Source organism: Oncorhynchus kisutch, linkage group LG30 (genome assembly GCF_002021735.2).
Source record: "Oncorhynchus kisutch isolate 150728-3 linkage group LG30, Okis_V2, whole genome shotgun sequence".
Classification (NCBI taxonomy): domain Eukaryota; kingdom Metazoa; phylum Chordata; class Actinopteri; order Salmoniformes; family Salmonidae; genus Oncorhynchus; species Oncorhynchus kisutch.
Window position 1 is genome coordinate 30,978,898 of NC_034203.2, and position 25,114 is coordinate 31,004,011.

The following is a 25,114-nucleotide window of genomic DNA, read 5'->3' on the forward strand; positions in this document are numbered from 1 at the left end:
TAAACTTCAGTTTATGTGGCAAACTATTACAATTAATGTTTTGAATTTTTGCAGAGTGCATATTTAAGAAGAGAAATTGTAGAAATGGGCAGGGTTTAGAGAGTGGACAGGACAGCCTGCTTGGCGGGAAGGATGGACCAGATGCAGTGGAGTCAGGACAGCCTGTATGTTCTCACTGCAACCGTGCCAGCCACCATGAGCTGCTGCTGACTCACTACCAGGGTGTGTGTCTGTGTGTCAGAGTGCTCCTGATTATAAAGTGGACAGAAGGCAAAGCATCACCGAGACAGATTACACGAGACAGATTGCACAGGTTAATTTTGCACTGCAACACTGAGTGACAGAAGGACAGCTCCGATTACACCTCTAATTTAACCCTTAACTTTCGTCCCAACTTCACTTCAACATTTTGAGCCTAATAATCGATGCTACCTGGTTTGAACTCTGACTGACTTGACCTGAAACTGTCTTCCCACCATAACCCTCATCTCTTTCTATCATGGCAATATTTGCACATTTGCATTCTTCCATTGATAATCCACGTACTGTTTTATTTATTTTTTGCAATCCCTTGCTCTCTTACTATCACCATCCCCCCTTTGAAATAACTTCAGAGCAAGGAGGGCTTGAGGAGAATGAATTACCTTTATAGTCACACCTAAAATACTGTTTCCACTAGTTACCACAGTCACAAAGTAATTTTTAAAAAGGTCTATATCGTAAAAAAATTATGAAAACAAAATTTTGCTTTTTTGTTTTAAGTTAAGGTTAGGGTTAGGCATAAGGTTAGCAGTGTGGTTCAGGTTAGGTTTAAAATCAAATTTTGAGCCGAGGAATATAAGAAATAGGTGGAGTTTATGACTTTGTGGTTTGGTAACTAGTGAGAACCCTAAACTACACCGTCAAACCTGCTCTCAGGCATTGGCAATTGAGCCAATGACGGCCCTCTTCCCTCTGTCTCTGTCTGCCTCTCCGGTTCCAAACCAACCTGGTCCACCAATGAAACGGCGAGCTGATCTCTGACTGGCAGCCAATCAGCAGCCAGTTGCTATGTTGGTGGCAGACTGTAGCCCAGTGACTGACACTGACACTTTCCTTTCACCAGCATATATACACTTGGATGGTTTGTGGAAAGCATGAAAAAATGTGGTTAGTTATGCATACATTGTCTGTTTTGTAATCCTGCAGAATTTTGAAGGTCCCCAAACATTAAACAAAAATTGTCCTAACTGACATCCAGTCAATGCTCACACAATTACAAAGACTAGGCCTATCCTCATTATACAATTTGTTTTAATGTCATTTCAACCCAGTAAAAATATTATTTTATTAACTGTAATTTTATTATGTACATGCATGCTTAGATTTTTACTTGTCTTCTCAATTTTATCCAGGCCTGCTGTTTATTTTATCACTACTGTGCACACATTGTTCCAATGCTGAACCGTTCTTGTCGCCAGTGTTGACTGAATCAATTTATCCTATTTATTTGGTATTATAAACTGGGTGGTTCGAGGCCTGAATGCTGATTGGATGACAGCTGTGGTATATACTGCTCTAATTACGTTGGTAACCAGTTTATAATAGCAATAAGGCAACTCTGGGATTTGTGTTATATGGCATTGCATCGTGCCTAAGAACAAACCTTAGCCAAGGTATATTGGCTATGTACCACACCACCTCGGGACTTATTGCCCAATTATATTAGTCAAGTGACTGTCTATCCCAGGGCATTACTACCTCAGGGATCTAATTTACTTATAAAGAAAATCTATAAGCAAACAATTAACTGTTTATAGACTACTTAGAATCCTTTCATAAAGTTTTACCATGAAGTTTTACATTGTCCCATGTTTATGTAACCTTACATGGTTGTTTTCGGCTTGACCTTTTGGCGAAGGCTACCTCTGGCATCTCTGGTCAGGTAGAGGGTTGAGGCCAGACGTTCTGCTGGTTCAACAGTTTTAGTAGGCTACTACCTGACCGGCCTATGCTTGCTAACAAACCATCCAGGGGGATGCTAATCCAGCAAATAAGATCTGTAGGAGCTAGTTTGGCAGCCAGGGGATCAGTCTTTCACACACTGTCCTCCTCTAATTAAACCTCATAACCCTTCTTCACTCACCCTCATCATATAATTATAATTATGAATATATTTATTTATCCAGGAAAATCCACTTACAATTGCCACAGTTTACCCGGGAGTCCTCTTTTCCATCTCAGTTACTCCCACGAGTCTCACCTGATCAGTTTGAGTCCACTTGCACTGAGTATGACCTCTGATTTAACTGCAGAACCCAATTGGCCCGGGCCCCCTCATAATCCTCACAAAATTATCTCACCTCTGTCCGTGAACAAGAACCTCCGTCCACCTCGACAGTCAACCGTGTAAAGGTGTTCAGCTCTGAAAGATTAATATGGCCACTGGGCTGGCACAGGGCCAGTGTCACTTGGATGTGGCCTGGGATTGGAAACCATTAGCTACATGCAGATGGCTGGAGGGCCGCTAGGGACTAATCACGGAGGAATTAGAGCTGGAAGTGTAAGGATGGCGAGGTCAGCCAGGAGGAGTAAAAGGATATAAGACCTACAGTCAGGCGAAGATACACTACTGATGATATCCCCCACAAGGCCACAGAACGGACTGCATTTGACATTAGGGAGATACACGAGATACAAAACCTCACTGAATGGATATCAGGTGTACGCTGCACCTGAATGGATATCAGGTGTACCCTGCACCTGCATGGATATCAGGTGTACCCTTCTACCCTGCATCTTAGAGACTGCTGCCCTATGTCCATAGAGTCATTGAACACTGGTCACTAAATACCATTTTACCCACTTTATATGTATAAATTGTATCGTGGCTCATCCTATACAACTACTGCTGTACATACCTTTTCTATTCTAATGCTGTCCATACTTTCTATATTCTGTATTCTGGACCGGAAGCTAATTTCCTGCAATTCTGTCCATTTTGCCATGGGGTTTTGTACTGTGCATTTAAATACTGTATTTGCGACATAGCTCATTCTAATATTTCTACTACTGTACAGTACATTGCATTTTAGTTACACTGTTAATACACACTGTATATTTATTTATATACTGGATTCTTGACATAGCTCACTCTAATATATCTACTGCTGTACATATCATTCTTGTGTAAATTAATTTGCTGTATATACATGTAGATTGTATTTGGATTACTGTTACAGTGCTATTTGAATTGTTAATTGAATTAGTTCCACCATTTCTTGATTTAATTTATAATTTCAAAAAAATTGACATTTTACTGCATTGTTAGGAGCTAGTAACATAAGCATTTCACTGCGCCTACTATAACATCTGCTAAACTGTGTACGCAACCAATAAACTTTGACTGATTTATAGATTCTATTTATAAAGGGCTGACTAGTGGAGAAGAAGAGGGATTTGAAGATCTTCTTTAAATTGAATTAGCTAATTTAACCAATTTCTTGATTGTCTTGATTAATTGACCTTTTTAACCTTAAGGTTAAAGAGGAACAGGTTTCAGACACTGTGAAATCAAATCAAATCAAATTTATTTATATAGCCCTTCGTACATCAGCTGATATCTCAAAGTGCTGTACAGAAACCCAGCCTAAAACCCCAAACAGTAAGCAATGCATGTGTAGAAGCACCTGGGTTCCAGACAATCAAATCATCCAAATGTCCCAAAAATGAAAGAAGTAATGGGTTGGTGGGCTATAAATGTCCGCCCTGCGTCGTCAGGCCAAAGAAAGTCTATTTAACGATAGTCAACAGGTTCAGGTTCAAAAAGTAAATTGAATGAATTCACTTTTCGTACAGTAGCCTATGTTCTACAAAAAAACATTAACGAGCTTGTTATAGGCTTACTGTCCTGATTCTGCTCTAATTTACATATCTGATTAGCCAGTTGTTTCACACAGTCAATGGCCATACTGTTAATAGCTTAAGCACAAAGCAGGGGCTACAGGCAAGTGTGCAGTAAGTGCATGTAGGGGCCATGTAAAGCGTCGCAAACCGTCTGATCTTGCAAGCTTACATGAATGGTTCACAACCATTAGCGCAGCGGAAATCAGTCTGGTGGATTATATACAAGGCTAGGGTCCATGACCTCTTAAACCCTATTTAAAAAATGTTAACACTCACTGTGTGCCCTTTCATTTAACAATCAACAGTACTGTGGGCAAATTATAACCAAATTTCAGAAAAGATAGAGATATTGCAAACTATGGGCCATGTCTTGCTTTTCCTTACGACCACATGCTACATGCAGAGTTCTAGATATAATAATCATGTGGTTTTAACTCAATGACTGTGTCCTTCATTTTGGTAGGCAAGCAGGCAGCAATGCAGGCCTTTGGTCCCAACCCTGGTTATATTTTGCATGTGCTTCACTTGCGCCAAGGGCAATGATGCCATCTACTGGTGTTGACTTCATTATACGTTTGGTATTTGCTTAGTTAGACCTAGTATTCTTTCCACTTAAGACCGTACAGTCGATCCAGAAAAAAGATTGACAGATCTGTTTGCGGAAGTTGCCTGCTGGAAATTAACTAACTTGAAAACTTAATGTGGACTAACAAGCAACTGTACAGGTTGGTGTATTATATTTCCTTTGTGTAGACAAGGTTCTATTTGAACATTTTCGATTATCGTAATTTAGCATTCAAATAATAAAATGGTCTGACCCTATCTGTCACATAATTCAGCAGGCGCTAACGTTAGCTAGCTAACGTTAGCTGCAGGTATGTTTGCTTACCAACTGATCTCTAGGGCGACGGTACACTAGTAGCCAGACTAGTGGGACACACCAATCCATCTGATGATGCTGCTATACTTTTTATACCGTGAACAAAATTAACATTATTGTAAATCCATCTCGGTCTGGTTGCTAGTAAGTGAGGTGAACTAACTTCATTATTTTTGTATCCAAGATTTAGCTAGCATCCATAGAGCAAAGTCACAGATCAATGGTGGATGAAATGCTGTGTTTTATAGCAAATATGTTGTCATGAGCTGATTGTACAGTTTGAACTAGTCCAGATGGTGGTGGTGATATAAAAACAAGGGACCTTTTTGATAACTGATACATGAACAGTTATATAATGCATCACTTGAACTGAATAGAGGAAAGAATTCACCCCCCTCTATTTCTTGTTCTCACAAACACAGTTGAAGACAAAAGCAACAAACAGAACACCAGCATCAAATATTTGGAACTTTTTATCATAATGATGTTATTTTGTATTGTAATGTTATACCAGCTTGTTACAATCTCAAATGTAACATAACATACTGTATCATCTTTCATGTTTCTCGTGCTCTTCTCCCTAGAGTCAGATGATGTGTCCACTTGAAGAGTCCTGCACCATGAAGCTGCAGTAAGGGTAGACCGTGTCTGTGACACCGCCCCCGTCTCTTTCCCTCCCTGTGACTGAGCCACCATGTCCTCTGTGATGTTTCCACCTCGCTCCCCACCTGGGAGCAGTGGCTCTGGCGGCGGTGACATACCTGCAACTAGTGTGACGACCCAGTCCGCTGAGCAGGCTCTGTTTGCATCGGACCGCTACGCCCGACTCATCCTGGCCCAGATGAACAAGATGCGCCTACGGACAGATTTCTGTGACGTAAGGCTGCGGCTGGGAGGCCGTGTGTTCAGTGTCCACAAGCTGGTCCTGGCTGCAAGCAGTCCCTACTTCTCCGCTCTCTTCTCTGGGGGGATGAGCGAGGCAGACAAGGAAGAGGTCCAGATCCTGGGGGTGGAGGCACCAGTGTTTGAGGTCCTGCTGGAGTTCATATACACAGGTTCGCCCTGTCAGGAAATGTGTGTGAGTGTGTTCATACAAAGAACAGTAATACATGATACAGATTTCTTTCTGTTTCTTTGAACTGAACCCGTCCAGGTATGATTAACGTGACGGTGGAGAACATGCAGGAGCTGATGGTGGCAGCAGACATGCTGCAGCTGAGTGAGGTGGTGTCTATCTGTGGAGAGTTCCTCAAGGGCCACATGGACCCGTCCAACTGTGTGGGGGTATACCAGTTCCTTGAGCAGATCGCCTGCATGGACATGCTGGCGTTCACTGAGAACTACATCCAGGTTCACTTTCTGGAGGTGCTACGCATGGTCTCTTTCTTCCTCCATCTCTGTCTGTCTTCAGATGCTCTCTTCCCTCTTTGCCTCTCTGAGGCTCTTTTCTCCTTTCATCACATTCTAATCTGCTGAGGGTGTGTAAACAAATAGTGAATAACCTGTTACCACTGACATCAAAAAACTAAATCACATTCAAAACATCTGACCTTTAGGTGTGTGTGTCGGACGAGTTCTGGGGCCTGTCCAAGGGCCAGCTGGTGAAGCTGCTGCGGAGCGAGGAGCTGCGAATCGAGGATGAGTACCAGGTGTTCACGGCGGCCATGGACTGGGTCCTACAGGACGTGACCAAGAGGAAGAAGCATGTGGTGGAGGTGCTTGACCCAGTCAGGTTCCCCCTGCTCTCCCCACAGAGACTCTTCAAGTACATCGAAGGTTAGATGGAAAGATGTTTCCTCCTGATTTGTCAGGAAGGAATGTCCTTATTTCTCCTGATTTATCAAGAACTGATTTTCTTAAATCCTTTTTTATTCCTCACACCATTAAAAGGTACTTATCCCCAAACCAGTATCTTTCCCCCTGATTTTTATTGTTGTGCTGCTAATCGATGACATCATATAATTTCTCTGTGTAGGCATTTCTGACTTCAGCCTGCGGGTGGCGCTGCAGACACTGCTGAGGGAATACACAGAGGTCAGCAAGTCTCCCAAAGAGAATAAGGTGTACAGCCTGTTACAGCCAGCCAAGATGAGGCCAAGGAGAAAGGCCAGGAAATACCTCTATGCCATAGGTAGGTCAAACCTCAGTTCAGCACCTGGCCACCTTTGTATGTTGATGACAACAGAACTGGGGTGATCACTTTTGTTGTAGCATCTACAGTGTAAACTCAGCAGATTATATGAGTACCAGCTCAATCCAAATGTAATTATTCCATTTCATGAAGTGATCCAGGTTTTTGCGTCACGGTTGGTTTCCCCTGTCTCAGGAGGCTACACTCGGCTGCAGGGCGGCCGTTGGAGTGACAGCCGGGCCCTGAGCTGCGTGGAACGCTTTGACTCATTCAGCCAGTACTGGACCACTGTGTCCTCCCTGCACCAGGCCCGTAGCGGGCTGGGAGTGGCTGTGCTGGAGGGCATGATCTATGTCGTTGGAGGTGAGACTCTCATTTTATTTATTTAACCAGGATAGTCCACTCAGTAATGAGTCCTGTCTGTGTGGTCCTGTGTTTGTTTGTACGGAGAACATGCCATGTGTTTCAACCTGTGTCTTCCTCAGGGCAATACAGTTATATGTCTAGTATTCTGTTTCTTGTCATTTCCCAGGGGAGAAGGACTCCATGATATTTGACTGCACAGAGAGATACGACCCGGTGACTAAGCAGTGGGCAGCTGTGGCCTCTCTCAATTTCCCTCGCTGTGGTGTCGGGGTCTGCCCCTGTCACGGGGCTCTCTACGCACTGGGTAAACTAACGAATCAAAGGCCTTGATTGGGAATATATGCTTATTTTTCCCCCTCCTTGAAGTCATCACAGATCTAACATGATTGAACAGGTGAAAGCAAGGTTTCCACTGCATAGCTTTCACCAAAACAGTCATGTCAGATCAGTTATTATTTTTAAAGAAGGGAATGAAGAAATTTGTGTCCAAGAGTCTGTCACTTGGGTCTATGGGATAAGGTATTAATACCATGTCTCCTCACTGCTGTGTTCCTGCAGGTGGTTGGGTGGGATCAGAGATAGGGAAGACAATGGAGCGCTACGACCCAACAGAGAATAAGTGGGAGATCATTGGAAGCATGGCAGTGCCTCGGTATTACTTTGGATGCTGCGAGTTACAGGGTAATTCAATTCATAACAACAATTCATAAAACATTTACAACAGAATGTACTGTATCAATATAATTGCTGCCGCTGTCTCAATGTCAGAATTTCTGAATGGCCGCTGATCATTCCCATCTCCCCTATGTCTAGGCTTCATCTATGTGATCGGGGGGATTAGTGATGAGGGGATGGAGCTGCGTTCTGCAGAGGTGTACGACCCCATTTCCCGGCGCTGGAGTGCCCTGCCCGTCATGGTGACCCGGCGGGCCTACGTGGGCGTGGCCTGCCTCAACAACTGCATCTACGCTGTGGGGGGCTGGAACGAGGCACTGGGCTCCCTGGAAACGGTAGAGAAATACTGCCCTGAAGAGGTGAGGGAGTTATGGTGGATTTATACAGTGCATTTGGAAAGTATTCAAACCCTCTTCCCTTTTCCACATTTTGTTACGTTAGCCTTATTCTAAAATAATGAAAAGGCGAGAATAGGTTTTTATACATTTTAGCAAATGTATTAAAAAAAATACTAAACATAATTTAGACAAGTATTCAAACCCTTTGCTATGAGATGCATCCTGTTTCCATTCATCATCCTTGAGATATTTCTACAACTTGAATGGAGGCCACCTGTGGTAAATTCAATTGATTGGACATGATTTGGGAAGGCACACAACTGTCTATATAAGGTCCCACAGTTGACAGTGCATGAGCAAAAACCAAGTAATGAGGTCAAAGGAATTGTCCGTAAAGCTCAGAGACAGGATTGTGTCGCTGCACCGCTCTGGAGAAGGGTACCAAAACATTTCTGCAGCATTGATGGTCCCCAAGAACACAGTGGCCCCCATCATTCTTAAATGGAAGAAGTTTGGAATCACCAAGACTCTTCCTAGAGCTGGCTGCCTGTCCAAACTGAGCAATCAGGGGAGAAGGGCCATGTTCAGGAAGGTGACCAAGAACCTGGTGGTCACTCTGACAGAGCTCCAGAGTTCCTCTGGAGATTGGAGAACCTTACAGATGGACAACTATCTCTCCAGCAATCTACCAATCAGGCCTTTATGGTAGTGGCCAGACAGAAGCCACTCCTCAGTAAAATGCACATGACAGCCCACCTGGAGTTTGCCAAAAGGTACCCTAAAGGACCATGAGAAACAACATTCTCTGGTCTAAAGAAACCAAGATTGAACTATTTGGCCTGAATGCCAAGCGTCACGTCTGGAGGAAACCTGGCACCATCCCTACGGTGAAGCATAATGGGGGCAGCATCACGCTGTGGGGATGTTTTTAAGCAGCAGGGATTGGAAGACTAGTCAGGCTCAAGGGAAAGATGAACAGAGCAAAGTACAGAGAGATCCTTTATGAAAACCTGCTCCAGAGCTCTCAGGACCTCAGACTGGGACAACAACCCTAAGCACACAGCCAAGACAATGCAGGAGTGACTTTGGGACAAGTCTCTGAATGTCTTTGAGTGGCCCAGCCAGAGCCTGGACTTGAACCTGATCGAACATCTCTGGAGAGACCTGAAAATAGCTGTGCAGCAACGCTCCCCATCCAACCTGACAGGGTTTGGGAGGATCTGCAGAGAAGAATGGGAGAAACTCCCCAAATACAGATGTGCCAAGCGTGTAGCATAATTTAAAAAAATTAAATCAATTTTAGAATAAGACTGTAACCTAACAAAATGTGTAAAAAGTCAAGAGATCTGAATACTTTCGGAATGCACTGTAAATACTGCCTTGTTTAAAAAGCCACACGTTGTCACCATACATCATCATCATAGCTTTATGTACAGTTGAAATCTGAAGTTTACATACATATGTTGGAGTCATTAAAACTAGTTTTTAAACCACTCCACACATTTCTTGTTAACAAACTATAGTTTTGGCAAGTCTACTTTGTGCATGACACAAATAATTTTTCCAACAATTGTTTACAGACAGATTATTTAACTTATAATTCCCTGTATCACAATTCCAGTGTGTCAGAAGTTTACATGCACTAAATTGACTGATGTCATGGATTTAGAAGCTTCTGATAGGCTAATTGACATCATTTGAGTTAATTGGAGGTGTGCCTGTGGATGTACTGTATTTCAAGGCCTTACCTTCAAACTCAGTGCCTCTTTGCTTGACATCATGGGAAAAAGATTTTAAAAATCAGCCAAGACTTCAGAAAAAAAATTGCAGACCTTCACAAGTCTGGTTCATCTTTGGGAGCAATTTCCAAACGCCTGAAGGTACCACGTTCATCTGTACAAACATTTAGTACGCAAGTATAAACACCATGGGACCACGCAGCCATCATACTGCTCAGGAAGGAGACGCATTGTGTCTCCTAGAGATGAATGTACTTTGGTGCAAAAAAGTGCAAATCAAACCTAGAACAACAGCAAAGGACCTTATGAGATGCTGGAGGAAACCGGTACAAAAGTATCTATATCCACAGTAAAACGAGTCCTATAATCGGCAACCTGAAAGGCCGCTCAGCAAGGAAGAAGCCACTGCCACCAAACCGCCATAAAAAAGCCAGACTACGGTTTGAAACTGCACATGGGGACAAAAATCTTACTTTTTGGAGAAATGTCCTCTGGTCTCATGAAACAAAATAGAACCGTTTGGCCATAATGACCATTGTTATGTTTGGAGGAAAAAGGGGGAAGCTTGCAAGCCGAAGAACACCATCCCAACCGTGAAGCACGGAGATGGCAGCATCATGTTGTGGGGGTGCTTTTCTGCAGGAGGGACTGGTGCACTTCACAAAATAGATGGCATCACGAGGATGGAAAATTATGTGGATGTATTGGAGCAACATCAAGACATCAGTCAGGAAGTTAAAGCTTGGTTGCAAATGGGTCTTCCAAATAGACAGTGACCCCAAGCATACTTCCAACATTGTGGTAAAATGGCTTAAGGACAACAAAGTCAAGGTATTGGAGTGGCCATCACAAAGCCCTGACCTCAATCCTATAGAAAATTTGTGGGCAGGACTGAAAAAGCGCTTGCGAGCAAGGAGGCCTACAAACCTGACTCAGTTACACCAGCTCTGTCAGGAGGAATGGGCCAAAATTCACCCAACTTATTGTGGAAAGCTTGTGGAAGGCTACCCGTAACGTTTGACCCAAGTTAAACAATTTAAAGACAATGTTACCAAATACTCATTGAGTGTATGTAAACTTCTGACCCACTGGGAATGTGATGAAAGAAATAAAAGCTGAATTCTCTCTACTAATGTTCTGACATTTCACATTCTTTGGATCACCACTTTATTTTAACTGACCTAAGACAGGGAATTTTTACTAGGATTAAATGTCAGGAATTGTGAAACTGAGTTTAAATGTATTTGGTTAAGTTGTATGTAAACTTCCAACTTCAACTGTAGATGGAAACACTACAACGCCTCTGATTTCCCTCAGACGGTCTCTCTCAAATATGTATCCATTACACCTTCCCTTTAATAGGAGAAATGGGTGGAGGTGGCCCCCATGGCAGTGGCGAGGGCCGGGGTGTCCGTGTCAGCCGTTAACGGACTACTGTACGCCGTGGGGGGACGGGCCTCCAGCAGAGACTTCTCGGCCCCCGTGACGGTGGACTCTGTGGAGATTTACGACCCCCACCTGGACACCTGGACGGAGATTGGCAACATGATCACCAGTCGCTGTGACGGGGGCGTGGCCGTGCTCTGAGATTGAGCCGTAGTAGAACCAAGGGAGGTGGTTCGGTGAACCGCGAAACCTGATGAGTAGCATTTTATTTTTTTCTGGAACAAATCTCATTCTCAGACGAGAATACGGTTTTATGTCTGGCACCGTGAGATTACATGAGGAGTAACCTTGCTTGAGATCTGGATACTTGAGTTAGCTACAGAGCTATAAATGCCAAAATGGCTTTAGCGTCGGGGCAATTCCATGGTATCAGAAGACTCCGATTTTTCACTTTAAAATGTATGCCAAACAAATCAAATCAAATTGTATTTGTCACATGCGCCAAATACAACAGGTGTAGACCTTCGTGAAATGCTTACTTACGAGCCCTTAACCAACAATGCAGTTTTAAGAAAATACCTATAAACAAAGTGAGAGATAAGAATAACAAAGAATTTAAAGAGAAGCAGTAAATAACAATAGCGGGGCTATATACAGGGCATACCGGTACAGAGTCAAATGTACAGGGGCACCGATGTCGAGGTAATTGAGGTAATATGTACATGTAGGGAGAGTTATTAAAGTGACTATGCATAGATAATAAGAGTAGCAGCAGTGTGTGTGGGGGGGGGGGGGGGGGGGGGCAATGCAAATAGTCAGGGTAACCATTTGATTAGCTGTTCAAGAGTCTTATGGCTTGGGGGTAGAAGCTATTTAGGAGCCTCTTGGACCTAGACTTGGCGCTCTGGTACCGCTTGCTGTGCGGTAGCAAAGAGAACAGTCTATTATTTGACCATTTTTAGGGCCTTCCTCTGACACTGCCTTGTATAGAGGTCCTAGATGGCAGGAAGCTTGGCCCCAGTGATGTACTGGGCCGTAAGCACTACCCTCTGTAGTGCCTTGCGGTCGGAGGGCCGAGCAGTTGCCATACCAGGCAGTGATGCAACCCGTCAGGATGCTCTCAATGGTGCAGCTGTAAAACCTTTTGAGGATCTGAGAACCCATGCCAAATATTTTCAGTCTCCTGAGGGAAATAGGTTTTGTCGTGCCCTCTTCACGATTATCTTGGTGTGCTTGGACCATGTTAATTTGTTGGTGATGTGCACGCCAAGGAACTTGAAGCTCTCAACCTGCTCCACTATAGCCCCGTCGATGAGAATGGGGGCGTGCTTGGTCCTCCTTTTCCTGTAGTCCACAATCATCTCCTTTGTCTTGATCACGTTGAGGGAGAGGTTGTTGTCCTTGCACCACACGGTCAGATTTCTGACCTCCTCCTTATAGGCTGTCTCATCGTTGTCGGTGATCAGGCCTACCACTGTTGTCATCAGCAAACTTAATGATGGTGTTGGAGTCGTGCCTGGCCATGCAGCCATGAGTGAATAAAAAAAACATATTTCTAAGTTTAACAAACCATAGAACTCTATACACAACTACTACTTTGAACAATTTACACATTAACAAAATATACATTTACTAGAAAAACTGTGCAGATGCAAAGTTTCGTAACAGAATTACAGTAAAATCTCCCTCAGTTTTATTCTGTTACCAAACTTTGTAACGGCACAGTTCTTAATGTAAATTTGTTTTGGTAAAAATGTCCATTGGAAATTGTTCAAAGTAGGCATTGTGCATAGAGTTCTATGGTTTAACTTTGTAATCATTGGTTTTTGTTTGACATATTTTAAAGTGAGTCTCGGCGTAATTCCGTTATCATGAATTTGCCCTTAGCGGGCTGACTCTGTGGTGCAGCAGGAGACTGGGTTTGCTACCCAGGTTGGACACACTAGACAACTGCATATGATGTTCTTAGCCATATCAAAGATGAGTCCTCAAGTTTATTATCAACATGGCCTTCACCAGCAATGTATTTAACTTTTGAACAGCAGTGGCAGAATGCCGCAGCAGAATCAAATTCCGTTATCTGCTATACCCATGGTCACACATTGTACTCTGTTAGCTAATGGAGGGTGAACTACAGTTGGGATGAGACTTGTAGAATACTCTTTTATGCTCTTCACAGAGCATGAACACAGACTTTTTTTTTTAGCTAGAAGAGTTTGGTGTCTTCTCAAAATACCAGACAAATCACTTTTTGTGGACTTCGAGTGGAATAGATGGATTTCGGAATGTTTGGATTGTTTTGTTCCGGATTTTTTTTAATTTTATTGCTTTTATGTAACTGAACTAGATGTACATTGAGCCACGGATGACTGGGACACTGCCAACCAAGAAACTGTTGATTCAAATGAGCTGGCTAGGCTACAGTACTTACTCCCAGTCCGTCACATGGCAGACCCATCTGTTTCCATCAGTCAGTCACTTCACTGTTCTGTTTCAGAGAAGTGTGCCAGTGTTTCTGGATGGTCAATAGCTTTCATTGTTACTGTATTGTCTCAGCTTATTTGTGTGAACTTAAAAACATTGGCACTTTCAGGACCATTATATTCTCCACTGAAGTGTACGAAGGATGTTTGTCTGTTTCTGAGAATGGGATGGCTGGCTGTCACTCTTTGATATCCTATGAATTGTTTCAACCTGTGCACTTTTAAATGGAAATTTTTATATTAATTTTGCCCAACTTCAATTTCTCAATTACCACCAAAACTATGTTTAACTTCCATGAGAGTTGTGAGTTATCCATGTTGACTGAAGGTTGACTGACCTCTAGTGCGATGAGCTTCATGTGTTTACACTGAGTTATATTATACATTGTACTGCACTTACTTGACTGCTGAAGGAAGAAGCTACTATGAGCAAAATGTTACTTATGGCCCCTCATGTGAAACTTTGTTACGGTTGGAAATGGTATCGTTCTGCTGTGCTCACAGCGTTTGTTAAATGATCACTAAGGTACATTACTCTGTAGTTGTGTGTGTGTGTGTGTGTGTGTGTGTGTGTGTATATATACACACTTTTTTTTTAAACACTGTAAATATCAGTGCCTTTTTTAGTCAGTACTCACCATTCCAAAAACATTGAGAAATGTCCCTTTGTTTGAAAATACTGTAGCTTGTATCACCTTCATTCAGCAACGGCACTAGATTAAAGTAAATTTATATTTCAATTCTCACCTGTTGAGGAACAGATGTGTCATGAATAACACATTGATTAAAAGAAAATCCATATGTGAAAATGTCTTTTTTTGTTGTTGTTTTAAACAATGTTGCAACACCTCCATTTTCTCCCATTAACTCTTACTGAACAAGACCCTGATCTGTGTTCCACTATTCATTCACTTGTCTTGAGGTACTTTAGCTCTCAAGTGTAACCTCTGAGTGAGTATCCCCTAGCCACCATTACCTAGTCAACTGTCTTGATCTTCTTCTCCGGCCACATCTCCTTCAGTGTCAATGTGGCATCCAGGGAGAAGGTAGCCACCAGAGTAAGTATGGTTTCCAAGGCTTTCAACTAGCCGGGGTAGCCAGGCAGCAGAGTTTGATTGTTGTGCAGGGCTAGGCACAGCCCCATGATAACCACCAGGGCTCCTTCTGCGATGTTGTCCCTAGAGTGCAGAGCCAGCCAGGCCAGCAGGGAGGGCACCACACTGTTGCCCAGGTTCATCCAGTCGTGCTGGGCAGGGAAAGCCCCAGTAGGCCCCAGCCCAGGAAGGACATTATGGAGGCCCCATAGACCACCTGGGCGTAGGCCACCTCAGGGAGGTAGGACTGGGTCACCACTCTCAGCAGGGGGGCACCCAGGAATGGAAGGAGGGCGGAGAAGCCGAGGCATTGACCAGGGTTTTCATGCTGAGGCGATGTTGGGTCCTGGGAGCGGAACCTGGAGGAGGCTAGTCTCCAGAACAGTATCGAAGTCACCATGGAAACTTGTGGAGATATGGTGGTTGGAACTGGTGTAAAAGTGGTTGGAACTGGTGTAAAAACATTCCCTCTTCATTGTGCAGCTGGACCCCCAGAGTATCCGTTGCAGAGATCGCCATGTTGGACCCTGGGAGTAAAAAAAAAGAGTGTTGCTGAAAGCATTTCTCAGTAGGGTTTAATATGATCTGGCCCACTGTGTATATCCTGGTCCAGAGAACCCTGATGTTTTTGGCTATTTGTTGCAAGGTCAATTTGACAGATAGACCAATATGATGGTGTCATAGAAGCTGGTGTAATGTTTCTACTTACCACACAAGGATTCAAATGTCTATTCAATGCAAATGAGATTTTAAAAAATGTAACTAAAAGGGGAAGAGGTGAATGTGCATTTTACGATCTTCACGTTGTGCAAATCAATAATAAAATTAGCCATTGCATAGGCTTGTAAGGTCGATTACTCGATTCACTGTGTCTGACGAAAGTTTGATTTCTGCAACGATCGATTAGTGCGCCTTCCTGGAAAATAGTGTGTCGCATTCAATATCACAAATATGTAGCTAGCTAGTACTTTGTTTTAGTACTAGTTAAACAGGGACGGCAGGTACTGGATCGAATCCCCGAGCTGACAAGGTCAAAATCTGTCGTTCTGCCCCTGAACAAGGCAGTTAACCCCCTGTTCCCCGGTTGGCCATCATTGTAAATAAGAATTTGTTTCTGACTTGCCTAGTTAAATAAAGGTTAAATAAAGAAATAAAGACAATTTTGATCGCAAAATGTTTTAACTCTAATTTATTTCTAATCTGTTTCGAGTATCCAAAAAATCCCACTCCTATTCAATTTGAAACAAAATGCTACGCACCTGAGGTTGCAAAATTATAAGAACTTGAACGTACCCCAGATAAGTAAACTCCGCGAGCGCACCAAAAATCCAAACAAACACCCAATCGCCACTTTAATCTGGAGGCACATAGCAGGACGAAAGTATTGCAGTGCTAAAGGAATATTAATAGTCAATATATATTTTTTAAATCATATTTCGTGAAGATATTGCTTGATATAAGTAGGTTTTGGCATCATCCTATAAAATCTAGCAAGCTAACGTTATTAGCTAGCTAGCGCCCGAATCCCCCGACCCGGTGTGGGCTAACGCGGTAGCCATTTTGAAGCCGTGTTGTGCCAACGAATGAAGGTCTGTTTACCTTTTATTTGCAGAAATTTGACAGCAATATTAGAAACAACTTCACGATACTCTGTTGCAAAAATATATTGTATGTGTTTGAGACTGGGTCGTAGTTTTGCGAGTTACTGTATGTTAGCTAGTTGACTTGCTAGCTTTGGTGATAGTCGTGGCTAGCTAGCTTGCTAACAACTTGGTTACAACGAGTTTCCAAGGAATATACTGTACATTGCATGGCCAAAAGTATGTGGATACCTAATCGTTGAACATCTCATACCAAAATCATAGCCTATTAGCATTAATATGGAGTTGCTTCCCCCTTTGCTGCAGAAGCAGCCTACACTCTTCTGGGAAGGCTTTCCACTAGAGCATTAGTGAGGTCCGGCACTAATGTTGGGTGATTAGGCCTGGCTCGTAGTCGGCGCTCCAATTCTTCCCAAACGTGGTCGATGGGGTTGAGGTCAGGGCCTTGTGCAGGCCAGTCAAGTTCTTCCACACCGATCTGGACAAACCATTTCTCTATGGACCTCGCATTGTGCACAGGAGGAATTGTCCTGATAAAATACCTTCCCCAAACTGTTGCCACAAAGTTGGAAGCACAGAATCATCTAGAATATCAATGTATGCTGTAGCGTTAAGATTTCCCTTTACTGGAACTAAGCCCAAACCATGCAAAACAGCCCAAGACCATATTTCCACTGCTCCAGTCCAATGCGGAGAGCTTTGCACCACTCCAGCTAACGCTTGGCATTGTGCATGGGGATCTTAGGCTTGTGTGCTGCTGCTCGGCAATGTAAACTAATTTCATGAAGCTCCCGACGAACAGTTATTTTTCTGACGTTGCTTCCAGAGGCAGTTTGGAACTCGCTAGTGAGTGTTACAACAGAGGACTGACGGTTTTTAAGCACTACAGAGCTCTGCGGTCCCGTTCTGTGAGCTTGTGTGGCTTACCACTTTGCGGCTGAGCCCCTAGACGTTTCCACTTCACCACGTTGAAAGTCACTGAGCTCCTCAGTAAGGCCATACTACTGCCAATGTTTGTCTATGGCGATTGCATGGCTGTGTGCTCAATTTTATACACCTGTCTGCAACAGTTGTGGCTGTAATAGCCGAATCCACTCATTTGAAGGGGTGTCCATACTTTTGTAGCTAGCCAGATAATTAGCTAGCAGTGATCAAAGTTTTTGCTTCCTGAATCTGCTCAAATTATTTCTTGACTTGCTAAGAATTTTGACAGTGCCTTAACTTGTTTGTAAAAGTGAATGTGTCCACAATAACTTGGTCAACTCAATACACAATGGAGGCCATTGGACAGCCTATCACAGTGCTATAAAGGATATTTTAATACAAATATATAATTGTACCTTTTAACTAGGCAAGTCATGTTTATTGATTTGTATTTAGGAAGCACTACAGCTTTATGATCATTAATGATGATGACATGCTGTGAGTGGGTTGCAGTTCTTAGTAGTTTAGAACACAATCACTCACTGCCCGATTTAGATCAGGGGCTGGGAGAGAGAGAAACATTTCAGGTCTAGAATATTTTTAGACTGGTATATATATTTGATAAAAGCTTGCAGTTTTATAAGAGAGTATAAAATGTCTTAAGAGCTCTGGTTTTTGATTATGTTTTGCCACAAAACGTTTATTTTTACCATTGCAATATGTTTGCTGTCTTTTGAATGAGAAGCTATATTGTGGGTTCATCAAAGGTGTTCTGGGAGAACTATTCATCAAGTTTGACGTACACTACATATTGTGCTGGAAACATGACTCGGGTATATACCTGCATAAACTTGTAAGCTAAGGGTCTGTGCATTACAACCTTACCGGTGTGTCTGAGATTCAAAAGTATTTCTGCTTTTGTGTTTGCAGGTCCGGTCTGCATAAGTGCAGATACTACTACATGTGAAAGCAACGCTACAAGAGGACGGAAAATACTAGGAGTAACTGCACAGCACCTGTCCTTCTGACACATGCTCCATATGTTCCTACATTTTCTTTGCTTTGAAGAAAGGAAGATATTTGCCTTTCAGAGGTTCCCTCTTTTATGGACAAGTTAATTTTTTGTCTTTCAACAAAGTGTCCCAGGTGTGTTGTGACACACAGAACACTGATTGTAAGCAATTGCTGTTATACTGTTTAAAAACCTTTGCACTCTCATCCTTCAACCACACAACTACAGCTAATTATACCAGCAAATATAATAGAACAGATGAAGAAAGCAACCAATCTAATCAGCCGTTGAGACACCATTGTCATTAGCATGCATTGAAAAGCTGCATTTATAATGCATTGTTCTGCAGTATCAACATTTCACTGACCGGAATTGAAGATGTCAGAAATGTAACAGTGGATTCTACTGCCTTTACTGTCATGTGACTGTAATACTAGACACCCTTTTTTTCCCCTTCAACCCCAGACAGCCTTTTCACCAGTTTAATGAGGTGAACTGTGGTTTTCAGTGACCTCCATTGGAATAAAAAGAGGTCTCTGAATTTATTTATTTTCTGCATGTGTTTGGGTAGAGCCTAACATGACTAAGAGCTGGCACTGATAGTGGCAGGAGAAGAGCCAGAACCTCCTTCCAGCACACTTCTGATGTCATAGTGAAACTGTCCCGTTCACACGGACAGGGCTCGATGCCCCAGAGCTTCCAATCTCAGCAGACAACCTGCACCTGCCTCTCCCATTGGGCAATTCACTTGCCTGTCTACTGAGCCCGCCAATCAGAACCTTCTGTTTCACAAAACGGATCAAGCAGGTTCCATGTGTCTCTTCCCCTGACAAAGAATCCTACCTGCTTCGGTAGAGTGATCAGGACGAATTTGGGGGTAACAACGCTTCTGGATCACCATTCCAGATAACAACGCTTCTGGATCACCATTCCAGATAATCCCAGAATCCTGTGACCCGACTCCCAACTTTTCACCCTGGACGACGGGGTCTGCCTCTGGGGAAAGGGGCTGTTCTGTCCTGGAGGAGGAGGAGGACTCGGCAGTGAGGTGCTGCTCTCCATCACACACTCTGAGTCAATCCCACAGAGGAGGCAGAGACCAAGAGGAGAGGACTTCAGAGCCAAAGACTCTGGGGTAATAATGACAAGTCTTATGTAACAATGTGTTTCTTTTGTCCCAAAATCCAAGATTTCTCATTCATTTTACTCTGTGTCAGATCCTTGCCATGAGGTTTGATGCCTCGATCCACTGACAGGAGACACTGGACCTAAATGGCGCAGCATGACTTTGTTCCTGCCTGGCTTAACTTCTCCACGCCCCAGCCTGCCAAGGTGAGACCGTGTTTGTGTGGGTATTTACGTACGTTTGTGTGTGCGCACAAGCAGGGGCAGGCTTATTGGGGGCAGACTAACTGCAATCAGCACAGGAAAAATAGTCTGTATTTTTGTATCCAGTCCCCTGCAGCCAGCCTAGAGAAGCATGGCGACCCCCATCACCACCGGAACAGCCGTGCTGCCGTGAGCCGCCGCCGACACAACTCCTCCGATGGCTTCTTTAACAACGGGCCCCTGCATGCCCCCGCAGGTAACCCTGACGATCAGAACCCCCTGCGCGCCCCCCCCCAAAAACGTGTTTGTGATGTGTGGTTTGTTGACAGCCTGCTTGAAAGAACGGTGTTTGTTTCGTTACATAGTATTAAACTTACTGTCCTGTGTGTGTCTGCAGGTGATGGGTGGCAGCAGCCCTCTCTCCTCCTGAGACATGACTCTGTGGACTCTGGGGTGGCGAAGGGGGGGCACGGTGGTCTAGCGGGGGGGTCCTGCTGGAAGGAGGCTCATCCCACCTGGCACGGGGCGCCACGGGCAGCACAGGACAGGCACCACCACCCGGGGCGCCAACCCAAACGCCATGGGACGGGAGGAGGGGACAGACAGGGGGGACACCGGCAGCGCAACGGCAACTTCCATCCCCGCAAGAGCGCCCCTGGGACCCTCTACCAGGACAAGTTCCCCAATGATGAACACAGCAGGGAGGACAATCTGAAGTTTGTGGAAGAGGACTTTGTAAGTAATAATCTCATCCTCCATTCCTTGAAACCTCTTGACAACTTCTTGTCACATTTTACAGTCTTGAGGTACTGTGCCATTTGTCACATATTAGTGGGCATAGTGACATTAAGACCTAACGGAAAATACCTGGATTGGTACAGCTAAACATAAAACATCATAGGAAATATACTGTATATACAAACTTGTGAAATAATGTCAATGTTTTCCTACCAGCCCTCCCTTAACCCTGAAACAACTGGAAAGCCTGGGAACCAGATGAGGCCAGTGGCTCCTCACGCTGGAGTATGGGGTAATCCCTCTCATAGATGAATTGATCTATTGACATTACGAAGTTGACACCAGTAACATCTTCACAAAGTTCAGCCCACTCCCTTTGTCTCCATGTCATTACACCTCTCCTAACTAGTTGCTCCCATCTCTCCAGAGAACCCGCCTAGTGGCAAGCAGATGGTGTCTAAGATGCTGGTGATCAAGAAGGTTTCCAAGGAGGACCCAGGATGCACTGCGTTCTCTACTGGCTTCGCCAGCTCCGGAGCCCCGCCCATCAATGGCAGCAAAGCCCTGCCCACCATCACTAGCTCTACCCACTCAGTCTATAAGAACCTGGTGCCTAAGTCTGCCATGGTGCCCACCAAGCCCCCTCAGTGGAAGCCGAGTGGGAGAGACTCCACCAAGCCTGGCCTCCACCTGTCAGGACGAGACTCTGTCTTCACCAGCCCTGTGTCTGCAGCCAAACCCGCCAAAGAGGTGAGGGCAGCTCTCCAGACCCCTTACACAGGCCAAAGGGGTTCATAGAGAGCGTATAGCAGGCCATACAAATCTAGTCCCGAGGAACAAAATAAAGGGAGAAAAGGTTTACGTAACTGTTAGAAACCACAAGCAAGGGCTCAACATTTTTCCTCCCTCTCTTTTCTATCAGCGTCCTTTCAGTACGACTCCTCCCATAGACATCGTCTCGTCGTCACGGCTGAAGCTGATGCGGCGCGGACCAGACCGGAAGAGTGACTTCCTGCGGACGCTGAAGGACGAGGTCACCGGTGACCTGACCTCCAGCAGCAGCCCTGGGACACCTGGAGAGGTACATATAACACCCCTAGAAAATGTCCTAGTGGGACGCAAAGGCCCTCCAAAACAACATCCAAAATGTTACATTCAAAACAACATCCAAAATGTTACATTCAAACCAATTGAAGGTAAATTCACAGTCTGACTGAACGAAAATAAACCAGAGGCATGTCAAATGTGGAGCTCACCACATATGTAAGCAGAAGTGACCTGTTTTATTTTGGAGTCTATTCTTTGGTGTAAATGACTCCTCAGGGCGAGAGCAGCACCCCAGAGCCCAAAGCCTACAGCCAGGGAGTCTGCAATGAGAACGGCCTGTCTCACTCCCTCAGCGACTCAGACACTGATCACTTGTCTAGCTCACTGGAGGCAGAACACCGGTATGACTGACATATATACACACACACACACACACACACACACACCATCACTCTATTAAGCAGTGTTCACTGTTTCGTTGCAGATTACTGAAGGCCATGGGCTGGCAGGAATACCCAGAAAACGATGACAGCTTCCTGCCCCTCACTCAGGAAGAGCTCAGAGAGTTCCAGACTAAAACTGAACATGTACGTCTGAGTTTGTGACACAATCTTACAATAATACCATTAATGTTATGAGCATCTTCGGTGACTGCTTTAAACCTCATAGGAAGAGACATGTTTAAATATAATGAAAATGGCTAGTGCTTAGGTAGCCTAGTGTATGTGCTGTTGCCAACTCTTCCATTGCTGTCATGCTGTACGTTAGAGTTGTCTCAAGCACATAGTGTGGGACCAGGCTTGTTCTGGAGACCCATTTATACCTGGGTCTAACATGCGTCCTTTGTCCACATTCTGATTGTGCCCAAATCTTTTGACCGGTGTAGATTATTAAAAGACTCCTTGTGATCTGACTGATCTGCATGGTCAAACCATTTAAATCATCATCATACTGGCCTCTAAAATCATTGACATTTAGTACAATGGACTTATGGCATCAATACTTGGGAAAAATAAAATACTGGGAGTTTTTATACATCTATACAATACCAGTCAAAAGTTTGGACATTCAAGGGTTTTTCTTAATTTTTACTATTTTCTACATTGTAGAATAATAGTGAAGATGTCAACACTATGAAATAACACATATTGTAGGAACCAAAAAAAGGTGTGTTTTTTTTTATCTAAATATATTTTAGATTCTTCAAAGTAGCCATGCTTTGCCTTGATGACAGCTTTGCACAATCTTGGCATTCTCTCAACCAGCTTCATGAGGAATGCTTTTCCAACAGTCTTGAAGGAATTCCCACATATCCTGAGTACTTGTTGGCTGCTTTTCCTTCACTCTGCAGTCCGACTCATCCCAGACCATCTCAATTGGGTTGAGGTCGGGTGATTTTGGAGGCCAGGTCATCTGATGCAGCACTCCATCACTCTCCTTGGTCAAATAGCCCTTACACAGCCTGGAGGTGTGTTTTAGGTCATTGTCCTGTTGAAAAACAATGAGTCCCATTAAGTGCAAACCAGATGGGATGGTGTATCGCTATAGAATGCTGGTTAAGTGTGCCTTGAATTCTAAATAAATCACGACAGTGTCACCAGCAAAGCACCATCACACCACCTCCTCCATGCTTCACGGTGGGAACCACACATGAGATCATCCGTTCGCCTACTCTGCATCTCAAAGACACGGCGGTTGGAACCAGAAATGTCAAATTTGGACTCATCAGACCAAAAGAGAGATTTCCAAAATGTCCATTGCTTGTGTTTCTTGGCCCAAGCAAGTCTCTTCTTATTATTGGTGTCCTTTAGTAGTGGGTTCTTTGCAGCAATTCGACCATGAAGGCCTGATTCACGCAGTCTCCTCTGAACAGTTGATGTTGAGATATGTCTGTTACTTGAACTCTGAAGCATTTATTTGGGCTGCAATTTCTGAGGCTGGTAACTAATAAACTTCTCTACAGCAGAGGTAACTCTGGGTTTTCCATTCCTGTGGTGGTCCTCATGAGAGCCAGTTTCATCATAGCAATTGATGGTTTTTGAGAGAGCACTTGAAGAAACGTTCAAAGTTATTGACATTTTCCTAATTGACTGACCATGTCTTAAAGTAATGGACTGTTGTTTCTCTTTGCTTATTTGAGCTGTTCTTCTTTTACCCAATAGGGCTATCTTCTGTATACCACCCCTACCTTGTCACAACACAACTGATTGGTCAAATGCATTAAGGAAAGACATTCCACATTCACTTTTAAGAAGGCACACTTGTTAATTGGAATGCAATTTTAGGTGACTACCTCATGAAGCTGGTTGAAAGAATGTGCAAGGCTGTCAAAGGCAAAGGGTGGCTACTTTGAAGAACCTCAAATCAAAAATATATTGAGGGACCAGGCTTGGTCTGATACGTTTGGTTACTACATGATTCCATGTGTCATTTCATAGTTTGGATGTCTTCACTATTATTCTACGATGTAGAAAATAGTACAAATAAATGGTGTCCAAACTTTTGACTGGTACTGGTACTCTTTTTATAGCTTACAATCAATACTTGTTTTAAATTAAATATTCATATTTTGAAAGATTCTGTAAAATAATTTCTGTACAGGGAGTAACCGGCAAATCTGGTCACAATGTGGACACAGACGGATATGAGACACAATACTACAATGTGTAGATGCAATGGCTAGTGTGGGCACCATCAGAATGTGGATAAGATCAGGACAAAGGACGCATGTTAACACCAGGTATAAACAAGGCTTAGGTTTGTGTTTTCACTTAGGTTCTTGTTCTTCCTAGCTGAAGAGGAATGGGATCATCCCCCTCCACTTCACCCACTGGAGGTGTGTCGCCGAGGCCCACTTAGAAAAGGACGAGGGCTCAGAGTCTGAAACCAGCAGCCAGACCTCAGACGATGATGATGTCAACTTGACGAAGTGGCTTTAAAGAACACACACACCCCTCGTCTTCAGAACACCTGTTTGACTTATTCTTGCACAAGGGAAAATTCCAGTGGAAGTTCCTGCTCAGCCATGCCGATGTATTTTTCCTGTGTTGCACCTCTTCCCTCGCTTTGTGGAACTGAGTGTTCGTCAAGAAAAGGGCAATGCACATCTGATTTAAGAGACTAACAATATTAAAATGGTATCCTGACATGTTTCAATAGGAATCAGGCCTTGGTGTTCTGATTGTGTCTATGAATGAGTTGGATTGCAATCATGGTTAATCAATGACATGTGGATTCAGTCACCATAGACAACGGTCTAATAGTGTTAACCGTGCTGGGTGGTCTAGCAGTTAGGGCTGGATTCAATTTGTATCCAAGTTCTGTTATACCTCGATTTAAAGGCGAAGTTCACGGTGAACGCTGCATGTCAGCTCAATCGGAGAGAACCTTCATTTTAACAGATCTACTGCTATACGGATTGAATCCAGCTGCTTAACAGTACACAAACCTGACAGTCAATAGTTCCCAGTTTCTCGCCTCTCCTAT

At 43.8% G+C, this 25,114-nt stretch overlaps 2 protein-coding genes and 1 pseudogene across 5 annotated transcripts; 2 read left to right on the plus strand and 1 right to left on the minus strand.

Moving 5' to 3' along the window:
* Positions 1 to 4,501: 4,501 nt before the first annotated feature.
* Positions 4,502 to 11,940, plus strand: ipp (intracisternal A particle-promoted polypeptide). The gene is made up of 10 exons (XM_031810937.1): positions 4,502 to 4,610; positions 5,350 to 5,820; positions 5,919 to 6,130; positions 6,322 to 6,541; positions 6,741 to 6,896; positions 7,092 to 7,259; positions 7,429 to 7,566; positions 7,821 to 7,943; positions 8,076 to 8,296; positions 11,377 to 11,940. Exons 2-10 carry the CDS (start codon positions 5,460 to 5,462, stop codon positions 11,599 to 11,601), a joined length of 1,824 nt encoding a protein of 607 aa, XP_031666797.1. The 5' UTR covers positions 4,502 to 4,610; positions 5,350 to 5,459; the 3' UTR covers positions 11,602 to 11,940.
* Positions 11,941 to 13,040: 1,100 nt separating this feature from the next.
* On the minus strand, positions 13,041 to 16,272 carry LOC116358577 (transmembrane protein 69-like; annotated as a pseudogene).
* LOC109875232 (vasculin-like protein 1) lies at positions 16,270 to 24,794 on the plus strand. 4 transcript variants are annotated; one of them, XM_020467492.2, is made up of 11 exons: positions 16,270 to 16,566; positions 18,433 to 19,649; positions 19,732 to 19,846; positions 19,970 to 20,099; positions 20,241 to 20,578; positions 20,798 to 20,873; positions 21,009 to 21,331; positions 21,504 to 21,662; positions 21,905 to 22,029; positions 22,113 to 22,215; positions 24,421 to 24,794. In XM_020467492.2, the coding sequence occupies exons 3-11, from the start codon at positions 19,787 to 19,789 to the stop codon at positions 24,565 to 24,567; spliced, it is 1,461 nt and encodes a 486-aa protein (XP_020323081.1). In that variant the 5' UTR covers positions 16,270 to 16,566; positions 18,433 to 19,649; positions 19,732 to 19,786; the 3' UTR covers positions 24,568 to 24,794. The 4 variants fall into 4 exon arrangements, with proteins under 4 accessions (XP_020323081.1, XP_020323080.1, XP_031665857.1 ...); XM_020467491.2 differs by having other exon boundaries at positions 16,332 to 16,566; positions 21,896 to 22,029; XM_031809997.1 differs by having other exon boundaries at positions 16,332 to 16,566; positions 24,404 to 24,794.
* The last annotated feature ends 320 nt before the right edge of the window (positions 24,795 to 25,114 follow it).

Coding starts and splice junctions, on each gene's coding strand:
- ipp (XM_031810937.1), top strand. CDS start 5,460: ATGTCCTCTGTGATGTTTCCACCTCGCTCCCCACCTGGGAGCAGTGGC. Junction 7,567..7,820: donor CGGGGCTCTCTACGCACTGG/GTAAACTAACGA, acceptor GTGTTCCTGCAG/GTGGTTGGGTGGGATCAGAG. Junction 7,944..8,075: donor TGGATGCTGCGAGTTACAGG/GTAATTCAATTC, acceptor CCCTATGTCTAG/GCTTCATCTATGTGATCGGG.
- LOC109875232 (XM_020467491.2), top strand. CDS start 19,787: ATGGCGCAGCATGACTTTGTTCCTGCCTGGCTTAACTTCTCCACGCCC. Junction 19,847..19,969: donor CCACGCCCCAGCCTGCCAAG/GTGAGACCGTGT, acceptor TTTTGTATCCAG/TCCCCTGCAGCCAGCCTAGA. Junction 20,100..20,240: donor GCCCCTGCATGCCCCCGCAG/GTAACCCTGACG, acceptor GTGTGTCTGCAG/GTGATGGGTGGCAGCAGCCC.